Consider the following 10,729-nt stretch of genomic DNA (forward strand, 5'->3'; position numbering starts at 1 on the left):
CAAATTGCGGGCTTCCTGAACCGGATTCACTTCACTCTGCAAGAGCGGCTTGCTCATCATCTCTCTTGCCCTTTTGTCGCTTGCAGTCTTGGCCTTTCCACCATCCTGTAAACAAGAAATTCGTGCCAGATTATTACAAAGTCATTGTCAGCCCGATGGACCTAGAGACAATCCGGAAGGTGCGTACTGTGCTTTTACGTTTTACTGCCTTTTGTAAACCACTTAAGAGGTTATCTTATGACTGAGCATCAGATAGGTTTTGTCGAATACGATAAACAAACCCTTAGCAGCGAAGCAAAGGCCCCGGCTGGTTGACTGGCTGTATTTTAAATCTTAGATAAAGTACCAAGAATAGAAACTCAGTATGAAAATATATGGGCTGAGGGCGAAGAACAGTGGTACCTTGGTTCTCAAACTTAATCCATTCCGGAAGTCCGTTCCAAAACCAAAGCGTTCCAAAACCAAGGCGTGTTTTCCCATAGAAAGTAATGCAAAATTGATTAATCCGTTCCGGACTTTTTAAAACAACCCCTAAAACAGCAATTTAACATGAATTTTACTATCTAATGAGACCATTGATCCATAAAATGAAAGCAATGAACAATGTACTGCAGTCACACAGTCAATCAGTAGCTGAACTAGGTTCCACACAGCCACAAAAACAAAAACAGAGCCACAAAAACAAAAACGCAAAATAAATAGCAAAAACAGACAGACCCCAGTGTAACACTCAAAACGGAAGTGTGGTGCTCAAATTGGAAGCATAACACTCTAAACGGAGCATATTCTGCTTCCGAAAAAAGTTTGCAGACTGGAACACTTACTTCCGGGTTTGCAGTGTTTGGGTTCCAGGTTGTTTGAGTACCAAGGCGTTTGAGAACCAAGGTACCACTGTCCTTCTGTTTCCTTAGCCTCAGCCACCAGCTGCTGATTTGGGGGCCAAAAAGTCATGCGGAGAAATAAATAACCCAGAGACATGTGCTGCCTTTGGATAACTCTGGCTTGGGTCCTGTTGAGTGTGTGTGTGTGTGTGTGTGTGTGTGAGAGAGAGAGAGAGAGATGGGGAGCAGCAGCTTCACATTTGAAAGGATCCCCAGAATGCTGAGATCCTACAACGGGGCGTGCGGAAAGAAGTGGCCCCTAGTTGGCCCGGAGGGGGACAGGACATTTTGCAGGCCAGAATCAGAGTCTTCACACGGATTCCTTAAAGTCCTACACTCCCGCCTTGCCTCCTTTCTGTTCATTCTAGAATATTTCCAAACACAAATACCAGAACCGAGAAGTCTTTCTGGATGACGTGAACCTGATCCTTGCCAACAGCATCAGATACAACGGTGAGCAACCCCTTTGGCTCTGTGCCACATCTGTAGCCCATTGACGCGTGTTTGTGGAGAGTTTTCAGGGCGAGAGCTGAGCCTGACTCCACATCTCATGAAGACATCAATAAGTCTCTTTTCCTAAAACGTGGCTGGGTCCCTTGATGAAAGTTGCTTCTTCTTTCTGGGCGCTCTCCTGTTACGCTTCTTTAGCTCCTGGGGCCCATTCGTACTCTCTGAGTAGGCACAAACAGGACAGGACAGATAACTTAATCCAAAGCCTCGGGGCTCTAATCTGTCTTCCCCCAAAGCAATGTATTTATCGGTCCTCCAAGATCCCACCAATTTTGGTGGCAGTAGCAAAAGCTGGGGAGGTGGAAAGCTCTAACTCCCTTCACTCAGCCCAGTGCCCTGATTGATAATTTGATATATGGGAAGGGGGGAGGTATAATAATAATAATAATAATAATAATAATAATAATAATAATAATTTATTATTTGTACCCCGCCCATCTGGCTGGGTTTCCCCAGCCACTCTGGGTGGCTTCCATAGAAACCAAAAATACACTACAATATCACAGATTAAAAACTTCCCTGAAGGGCTGCCTTAAGATGTCTTCTGAATGTCAGGTAGTTATTTATCGCTTTGACATCTGATGGGAGGGCGTTCCACAGGGTGGGTGCCACTACCGAGAAGGCCCTCTGCCTGGTTCCCTGTAGCTTGGCTTCTCGCAACGAGGGAACCGCCAGAAGGCCCTCGGCGCTGGACCTCAGCGTCCGGGCAGAACGATGGGGGTGGAGACGCTCCTTCAGGTATACTGGGCCGAGGCTGTTTAGGGCTTTAAAGGTCAACACCAGCACTTCCAGCCAGCTGTTGGGAGCAGCTGCATGCCTGGTGTGTGTGCAAGAGTGTGCAAAAGACCACATCCACTACAGGCAAACCATCCCTGGAGGATTAGCAAGAAAGCCAAGAAACATTAGCTGCCCCTGGAAGAGGGGACTGGTTTTACTTAAATCCCAAGGGCTATTTAAGTGAGCTCAAGGAGATCTTGTAAATTTTGGCTGGCTGGCTGGCTGGCTGAGACAAGCAGCTTCCCAGTAAAAGAGTCCTTGAAAGATATCACTCACAGTTGCCACAGTTGCACACTGGCAAAACTGGGTGTGTACAGTTCTGGGTGTGTACAGTGGTACCTCTGGATGCGAACGAGATCTGTTCCGGAGCCCCGTTCGCATCCTGAAGCGAACACAACCCGCATCTGTGTGGGTTGCAATTTGCCGCGTCTGCGCATGCATGTGCCGTCATTTTGAGCGTCTGTGCATGCGCGATCAGCGAAACCTGGAAGCAACGTGTTCCGTTACTTCTGGGTCGCCGCAGAGCGCAACCCAAAAACGCTCAACCCGAAGCTACTTTAACCCGAGGCATGACTGTATCACGGGACACGGGTGGCGCTGTGGGTTAAACCACAGAGCCTAGGGCTTGCCGATCAGAAGGTCGGCAGTTTGAATCCCCGCGACGGGGTGAGCTCCCGTTGCTCAGTCCCTGCTCCTGCCAACCTAGCACTTCAAAAGCATGTCAAAGTGCAAGTAGATAAATAGGTACCACTCTGGCGGGAAGGTAAACGGCGTTTCCGTGCGCTGCTCTGGTTCGCCAGAAGCGGCTTAGTCATGCTGGCCACATGACCCGGAAGCTGTACGCCGGCTCCCTCAGCCAATAAAGCAAGATGAGTGCCGCAACCCCAGGGTTGGTCACGACTGGACCTAATGGTCAGGGGCCCCTATCCCTTTACCTATGACTGTATCGCAAAAGCAGTACTTACCTGGATCTCTGCTTCCTTGAAATGAAGAGGGCCACGTGGAACTAGTGGCTTTCTCCTGGGCTCAGGTACCAGCAGGCCAGCACTAAGGAGATGTGGTTTGTTCCTTTGTTTTCCCCCATTTCAGGGCCTGACAGCCAATACACAAAAACAGCTCAGGAGATTGTGAACATCTGCTACCAGACGCTGGCAGAGGTAAGTGGCCCAGCAAGCTGAGCCTGCCAAGGACCGCTTTGAATTCTCGACAGCCTCCGCAAACCCTTCTCTCTCTCTGTTCGCTCCTTCAGTATGATGAGCACCTGACGCAGCTGGAGAGGGATATCTGCACTGCCAAAGAAGCGGCCTTGGAGGAGGCAGATCTGGAAAGCCTTGACCCGATGACCCCTGGGCCCTACACTCCCCAGGTGAGGCTCCCCACCAAAGCTTTTTCCCAGGACCCCCTTTTGCTCTCAAATGCTGTGGCCCGAGCATGGGGTGGGGCTGCAGCAGAAGATCACACACACTTGTGGAAAGGGTTTGTTTTATTAGATTTCTGAGCCACAGGCTTGGCCTAGTAGCACCGGGAGGCGTCTGGTTGGGAAGGAGTCTTTGGGAGAGACTGTTGTTCAGCTAAACCAGTTCTCTCCAGCAGCTTAGACAGGGAGGAGATTCTCCTATCACCAGCTCCTTTTTTAAACTGGAGAGGCCAGAGCTTGAATCTGGAATTGGTGGCATACAAAGCATGCTAAAGGTAAAGGGACCCCTGGCCATTAGGTCCAGTCGTGGCCAACTCTGGGGTTGTGGCACTCATCTTGCTTTGCTGGCTGAGGGAGCCGGCGTACAGCTTCCGGGTCATGTGGCCAGCATGACTGGCTGGGGAAACCACTCAGTGGGCGAGGTATAAATAATAAATTATTATTATTATATATTATATTATTATAATTTGCAATGGCCTAGCAGTCCTCCTGCTTCCTTGCAGCATGGCCAAATTGGGTGTTGGGTTGACCAACAGACAGTGCATTGCAGGTTGAGTCAATTTCCCCATCCTCCTTTTGTCCTCTCTATTCTGCCCTCTTTTCCTCCTGACAAGGGTTGTTGCTGTCTCTTTCCTTCTACTGAACTCCATATAAGCTTTTTGTATCTGAAACCAGATAGCATACAATCCCACAATACCTGCTTCCATAGCAGTGGGCTCCTATTTCACCCCCTGCCTGACCTTTGGACACTTCCCCTGTGTGTGTTGCATATTGGAATCTGTTACCCGTTTCCCTATTGCTTCTGGGTTTTTCCCCTGAGAAAGGGGATGAAATCTCCAGTCATTTACTATAGAGAGAACCACAGTCAGCAGGAGCCATTCCCAAACTGCTAAGAAATTCTGATTTCTTCTTTTCAAACGTACTCCAGCCGCCAGATCTGTATGACACCAACACTTCCCTCAGCATGTCCCACGACGCCTCGGTCTACCAAGATGAGAGCATTCTGTCTGCTTTGGATATTCCCACAACCACCCCTGAGAAGCAGGGAATACAGGTCAGAAAAGTCTGGAAGCAAAGAGGGCAAAATATATCTATTGGGAAAGGCAGGGGAGAGAGGGGTTATAGCTTTCCCTGTGGCCAAAGCCGCACAAAAAGTATGTAACAGGGCATGCGGTATCAAAATGGATATAATTCGGCATCATTGTTAATTCCTGGTCAAATAAATGGGGACAGAGATGTGGGAGGAGGCTTTGTTGTAAAGATTTTCAATAAAACCTGTATAGCTGGGAATTGTGGAGGAGGAAGCCCATTAGCTCCAAGGTGCCTTGGGAAAGGGCTTGGTGTTCTTTCTTACTTTATGAATAGAGAGTGGATAAAATAAAAGCCAATGGTTCACATGGCGTTAGAAGGGCCACGGTTTAGCCCTTACCCTTTTCAAGCGGAAACTGTGTCAAAGCAGTTCATAAAGCCAAAAGCCCTTCTGGGCTGAGCACTAATATGCTACAGCAATACCAGGTAGCCAGTCCTCCTCTGGTTTTAGTGGAACATGAGAACTTGGCACGCCACAAATCCGGAGAGAATTTATATTGTGGAGGTTCCAATCGCACGATGCCTGTATTGTAGGCGAATAGGGGAAGAGGCATTTATTGGAGATAAGGGATTGGACGCATGCTCTGGGCCATTTAACTGGGGATAAATACGTTTTGTGCAGGTTTTTTATGTGATGGGCCTAAACGTGGCGTGATTTGTAGCAGGAGGGGAAAGAAAAGGGCAAGGGGCTGTGTAAACACGAAGTTGCAGAAAAGTGCTGTGACAGAATTGTCTTCACCCGTTTACCAGAGGATGCAGCGGCATGGCAGAAGCGGGGCATCAAGTTTGCAGCTGTGGGTTTTGAACCCAGGTTGCCCTGCGAAATGGGTTTCTGCCATTGCAGGAAGGTGGCTCTCTGCTCTTGGGGAGAGAGAGGGCAGTGGAGGAAAGGCAATGCTGTCCGCCAGCATCTTAAGAGGCCCTTTGCGCTTGTAGGCTTTTGTGACTTGGCTTGATACCCTGAGCAAGTCCTGGAGGTGCGAAGCCGTGGGGGAAGCGTAGGAAGGCATTTCAGAAGCAAGAGCTTAGGAAAGTGCCGCAAGTCCCGGGCGGGTCTTTCCCCTCGGCTGCGGCCTGCTTCCGAGTGCCTGTTCCCTTCCTCAACCGTGTTGTCTCTGTTCCCCACTCAGATGCGGCAGGGCCGAGGTAGGCTGGGCGAGGAAGACTCTGACGTAGATATTGAAGGGTTTGATGAGGATGAGGATGGGAAACCTAAGACTCCAGCCCCAGTGAGTATCTTTGATCCCATCCCGAGTTTGTGGGTTGAACTTCTGCCCTCGCGGCAGAAGCTGCGGCAGCTCAGGGCCCCTTCTGAGGGACGTCGGTAGCAGTGCCTGGAAACGCAAGCCAGGGCCCAGCGTTGTTCTTTAGAAAGAGACGGCCTTGCCGGTGAGGGATGTCCGCGGGTAGAGAGATGCCCATCTCGGCAGGCGCCGGCAGCTGCCCTCCCGTCTCTCTCTCTCTCTATCTTTTTTAACCACCGGCTGTTCTGCCCTGACAGGAAGTGGAAGATGGCGATGGAGACCTGGCCGACGAGGAAGAAGGCTCGGCGCAGCAGCCTCAGGCCAGCGTCCTTTACGAGGACTTGCTCATGTCAGACGGAGAGGACGATGACGGCAGCGACGAGGAAGGCGACAACCCTTTCATGTGTAAGTTGTCCCTCTATACACAGCAGGGCCAAGTCAGGTGATGGGTCCATCTCTCTCTATAAAGGTAAAGGGACCTCTGACCATTAGGTCCAGTTGTGGCCGACTCTGGGGTTGCGGTGCTCATCTCGCTTTATTGGCCGAGGGAGCCGCCGTACAGCTTCTGGGTTATGTGGCCAGCATGACTAAGCCGCTTCTGGCGAACCAGAGCAGTGCACAGAAACACTGTTTACCTTCCCGCCAGAGTGGTACCTATTTATCTACTTGCACTTTGATGTGCTTTCGAACTGCTAGGTTGGCAGCAGCAGGGACCGAGCAACGGGAGCTCACCACTTTCCTTCACGGGAATATAGCCTTTGTCTTATTATTAAATTTGCATACCACCCTATACCCACATGTCTTGGGGCAACTCACAATATAAAAACGCAAAATACACAATAAAAACAAAACCCACCCCAATAACCCTCCCCTCCCCAACACATTTTAGAAGGGCTTTGGATTTCAGTCTGCCAAAGGCCTGGCTAAAGAGGAACGTTTTTGCCAGGCGCCTAAAGATGTTTAATAAAGCCGTTTCCTTCCCCTGCTGAGGAGCCTGCATTTTGGGAAAGCCTTAGGTTGCAAATGACATAACGTGGCAAAAAGTTAGTAGCTCAAAGATTCATGCTGGCACATGGACCCCAGAAGAGTGGTTATGAGTTAGTGTGGCTTCCAGGTCTGGGGGGGGGGGACTTCGCCACTCCCGGTTTACCATATGACACTAACTCTGCCAGTGGTCGACTTTAGGGCTGGGCAATGTCTGGTTTTCTACATCGTGATATATCACCAGCTAAACATCGCAATATATCATGATATCTGAAATAAGGATGGAACTATGTAGAGGCGGACGGGGTCGTGTCCAGGCAACTGCTTCTACTTAACATATTGTTACAACTGTTATTTTATAGTACAGATGTTTTTTTTAATTGGCACATTTCCTCTAAAATATGGAGGGAAGCTGTTTTGGGGAAGACAACAATGTAAACACCAGGAAGTAAAAATGGAAACACTGATAGTGGTACCTTGGTTTACAAACTTAACCCATTCCAGAAGTCCGTTCTTAAACCAAGGCGTGCTTTCCCATAGCAGTGAGGGATTCAATTTACAAATGGAACACACTCAACAGGAAGCAGAACACATTTTGCCTCCAAGGCAAAGTTCACAAACCAAAACACCTACTTCTGGGTTTGTAGTGTTCTTAATCCAAGTTGTTCATACACTAAGCTTTTCTTAAACCAAGGCACCGCTGTATTTTCTTCTGCCAGTGAGCTGGATGGCAGGGAAGAAAAAGGAAGAAGACACAGACATTTGCATGCACACACACAGAAGGGGAGATGGGAGGAAAGAAACCTCACCGTTTCCCCCACAGTGTGATTCTTCTACATAGCGCAAAGACACATTGTGATTTGCGATACGTTGCCATGTCAAATCTTAGGAAACCAGTGCGATGTGGACTTTGAACCAGTTTGGGGTGATATATTGATGCCTCATCGCCCAGCCCTAGTTGCCTTGTTGAGCTGCAGAGTGTTTTTGAACTGCGGCTTAGCCAGAATGCTAAACTACTTGAGAAAATCAGGAAATCGGGCTCGGGTAACTGCAATGTGGCTACCCTTTCTCTGCCCAGCTATTCAGCTCAGTGAAAGCGGGAGCGATTCCGACGTGGAGTCCAGTGCCGTGAGACCCAAGCAGCCTCACGTTCTTCAAGAGAACACGCGGATGGGCATGGATAACGAAGAGAGCATGATGTCCTACGAGGGAGCTGGAGGAGAGACATCACATGCCCTGGAAGACAGCAATGCCAGGTAACCACCGACAAATGTGCTGTTGGAGGCAGTAAGCAAGCGCTTGGCTCTCACGGATGCAGGGTGGCAGTGCCAATGCTTACGAGGCCTGGGTCTCTCTGCTCTTTACTGCTCCTCTGTTGACTAACTTGTTGCACTTCTGTGCCCTCCATCCAACCAAGTTCTCTGGGCCGGCTGCTCAAACAAGAAAATGCTGAACGCAGTTCACAGTTAAAACTCTAAAATCCAGGCAGGGGTTGGGGAGGGAAATCCCGCAGCGGGAGAAAGCCCAGCAAAACCCCCCAACCAAAATCAACAGAAAACACAGCCGCTAAAACAATGAGAGCAATTCCTTTTTTCAATTGCTGTGATGCCGGAAGCAGATAAGTAACATCACCAAATGCTATCGGAACAGTCCTTTAGTAGTAACTCTGGGGTGCCATTCCATGGCTTCTTTTGTAGATGTGATTCATAGGCCTAGTTATGGGCAGGATCACAGCCTTGCCTTTCATTTTAAAATGTATTTGGAATAGTTATTAAATGTACATAAAATTACGAAGCGTGGAGCATTGTTGTTGCCATGTAGGCTTAAACCTACGCATTGCTGTTTCAGCTGCCTTTGAAAGGTTTGTTCTGTCTCTAAAAGGCTTTTTTAAAAAAGTTGAGCAGAGTTCAATCTCTGGGCTTCTGCCTGGAACACATACATAACCACATCTAGCACAGCAACCCAAATGTTGCAGTCTCGAGTGCTAGTTATGGCGGTATTGCTTGCAACAGAGCAGTGTTTCCCAAACTCAGGTCTCCAGCTGTTTTTGGACTACAGTTCCCATCATCCCTGCTAGCTAGGGATGATGGGAGTTGTAGCCCAACAGCAGCTGGAGACCAAAGTTTGGGAAACCCTGCCCCAGAGGAGATGGCCACCAGCTTAGATGCTTTACAAAAAACAGAAAAAGTCTATATTCTCCTGCCAGAGGCAGTCTGTTTCTGGATACCTGTTCAGAATTACAGGTGGGGAGGATGCTATTGTCCTCAAGCCCCACTTGCGGGCTTCTCATGGGCATCTGATAGGTCACTGAAAACGGGATGCTGCACTAGGCAGACCCTTGGCCTGATCCTGCGGCACTCCTGACGCTAAAAACCTGCAGAAAAGCACCAAGTAAACATTTATCTGCCACACTTTCGTGTTTCCCTTCACCGCACGATTTCTCTTCTGTAAAGCGCTCGGCATGCAGGATCAATAACAAAAGCATCACCGTGAAATTTCTCTCTTTCTCCAGTTACGGTAGCTACGAGGAACCTGACCCCAAATCCAACACCCGAGATACTAGCTTCAGCAGCATTGGGGGTTATGAGGTCTCGGAAGAGGAAGAGGAAGAAGAGGAGGACCAGAGGCGTGGCCCCAGTGTGTTAAGTCAGGTTCATCTGTCGGAGGATGAGGAAGATAGTGAAGACTTCCATTCCATCGCAGGAGACAGTGACCTGGATTCAGATGAATGAGCCCCTTTCCTGGGGGGATTGATAAATTTGCACCCTGGACTCAAATGTAAAGATTTTTTGTTTGCATCCAAATGTGTCTCCTCCTAAACTGGAGACACCTGTTTTGGTCCTTTTTATATATAATTTGTTATTGTGTATAAAGGGGTGTGTGTACATATATAATAAAAAAATTACTAGCAACTGAATGAGGGCTGTTCTTTGTTCACACAAGCACTCATGACAAAAGTCTCATTTTCCCAGCAAATGCCGTATGTTGCCGATAGTGTTTTTCCCAGCCAGAACTCAGTTCTGACACCTCTCAGGTGGGCACCATTGCCATTCTAAGAGAACCATTAGGTCCAGTCGTGGCCGACTCTGGGATTGCAGCGCTCATCTCGCTTTATTGGCTGAGGGAGCCAGCGTACAGCTTCCGGGTCATGTAGCCAGCATGACTAAGCCGCTTCTGGCGAACCAGAGCAGCGCACGGAAACACCGTTTACCTTCCCGCCGGAGTGGTACCTATTTATCTACTTGCACTTTGACGTGCTTTTGAACTGCTAGGTTGGCAGGAGCAGGGACCGAGCAATGGGAGCTCACCCTGTCGCGGGGATTTGAACCGTTGACCTTCTGATCAGCAAGTCCTAGGCTCTGTGGTTTAACCCACAGCGCCACCCGCGTCCCACATTTGTCACACATGCTTTACCCCAAAATACCTTTTTGCTTCCAAGCAAGGATGTTATTGCTCACAGGCTTTGTTGATACCTTAGCATATATAGTTGAATAACTTCATTTCTGTAAAGGGTGGCCTGGGGGGGCACCCCTCCTCTTCCCCTGCTCCAACCTTCCGAGTGCTCATCTAGTTGGAATGTGCCCATGAAATGTTAAAACAGCGCCTGCTTGGACGATGGGGAGAGGGGCTGTGCATATACCGTATTTTTCGTTCCATAAGACGCACCTAGTTTTTAGAGGAGCAAAACAAGAAAAAAATATTCTGAACGAAACAGTGGATGTATGATTTTTGTGGTTCATGCTGTGTGATTTGACGATGGGGAGCCCAATGCAAAAATCCTTAGAATCCATGTGGATCCGTGCTTTGTAACCACGTTTTTGCACCAT

At 48.9% G+C, this 10,729-nt stretch overlaps 1 protein-coding gene across 7 annotated transcripts in view; it reads left to right on the plus strand.

The window, feature by feature from the left end:
* Window positions 1-9,819, plus strand: part of LOC310661421 (transcription initiation factor TFIID subunit 1-like) — a 46,897-nt gene extending 37,078 nt beyond the window's left edge. For 4 of the 7 annotated variants that reach the window (XM_083407365.1, XM_083407367.1, XM_083407366.1 and 1 more), the window contains exons 32-40: window positions 87-179; window positions 1,250-1,334; window positions 3,258-3,325; window positions 3,418-3,534; window positions 4,514-4,639; window positions 5,805-5,903; window positions 6,176-6,323; window positions 7,981-8,158; window positions 9,415-9,819. In XM_083407365.1, the coding sequence (XP_083263491.1) occupies window positions 87-179; window positions 1,250-1,334; window positions 3,258-3,325; window positions 3,418-3,534; window positions 4,514-4,639; window positions 5,805-5,903; window positions 6,176-6,323; window positions 7,981-8,158; window positions 9,415-9,634 (1,134 nt within the window). In that variant the 3' untranslated portion in view covers window positions 9,635-9,819. The remainder of the gene's footprint in view (window positions 1-86; window positions 180-1,249; window positions 1,335-3,257; window positions 3,326-3,417; window positions 3,535-4,513; window positions 4,640-5,804; window positions 5,904-6,175; window positions 6,324-7,980; window positions 8,159-9,414) is intronic. The other 3 variants (XM_083407369.1, XM_083407370.1, XM_083407371.1) reach the window with 1 other exon arrangement.
* Window positions 9,820-10,729: the final 910 nt, after the last annotated feature.

This window comes from Podarcis tiliguerta (assembly GCF_965153285.1).
Source record: "Podarcis tiliguerta genome assembly, chromosome: 13".
Lineage (NCBI taxonomy): Eukaryota > Metazoa > Chordata > Lepidosauria > Squamata > Lacertidae > Podarcis > Podarcis tiliguerta.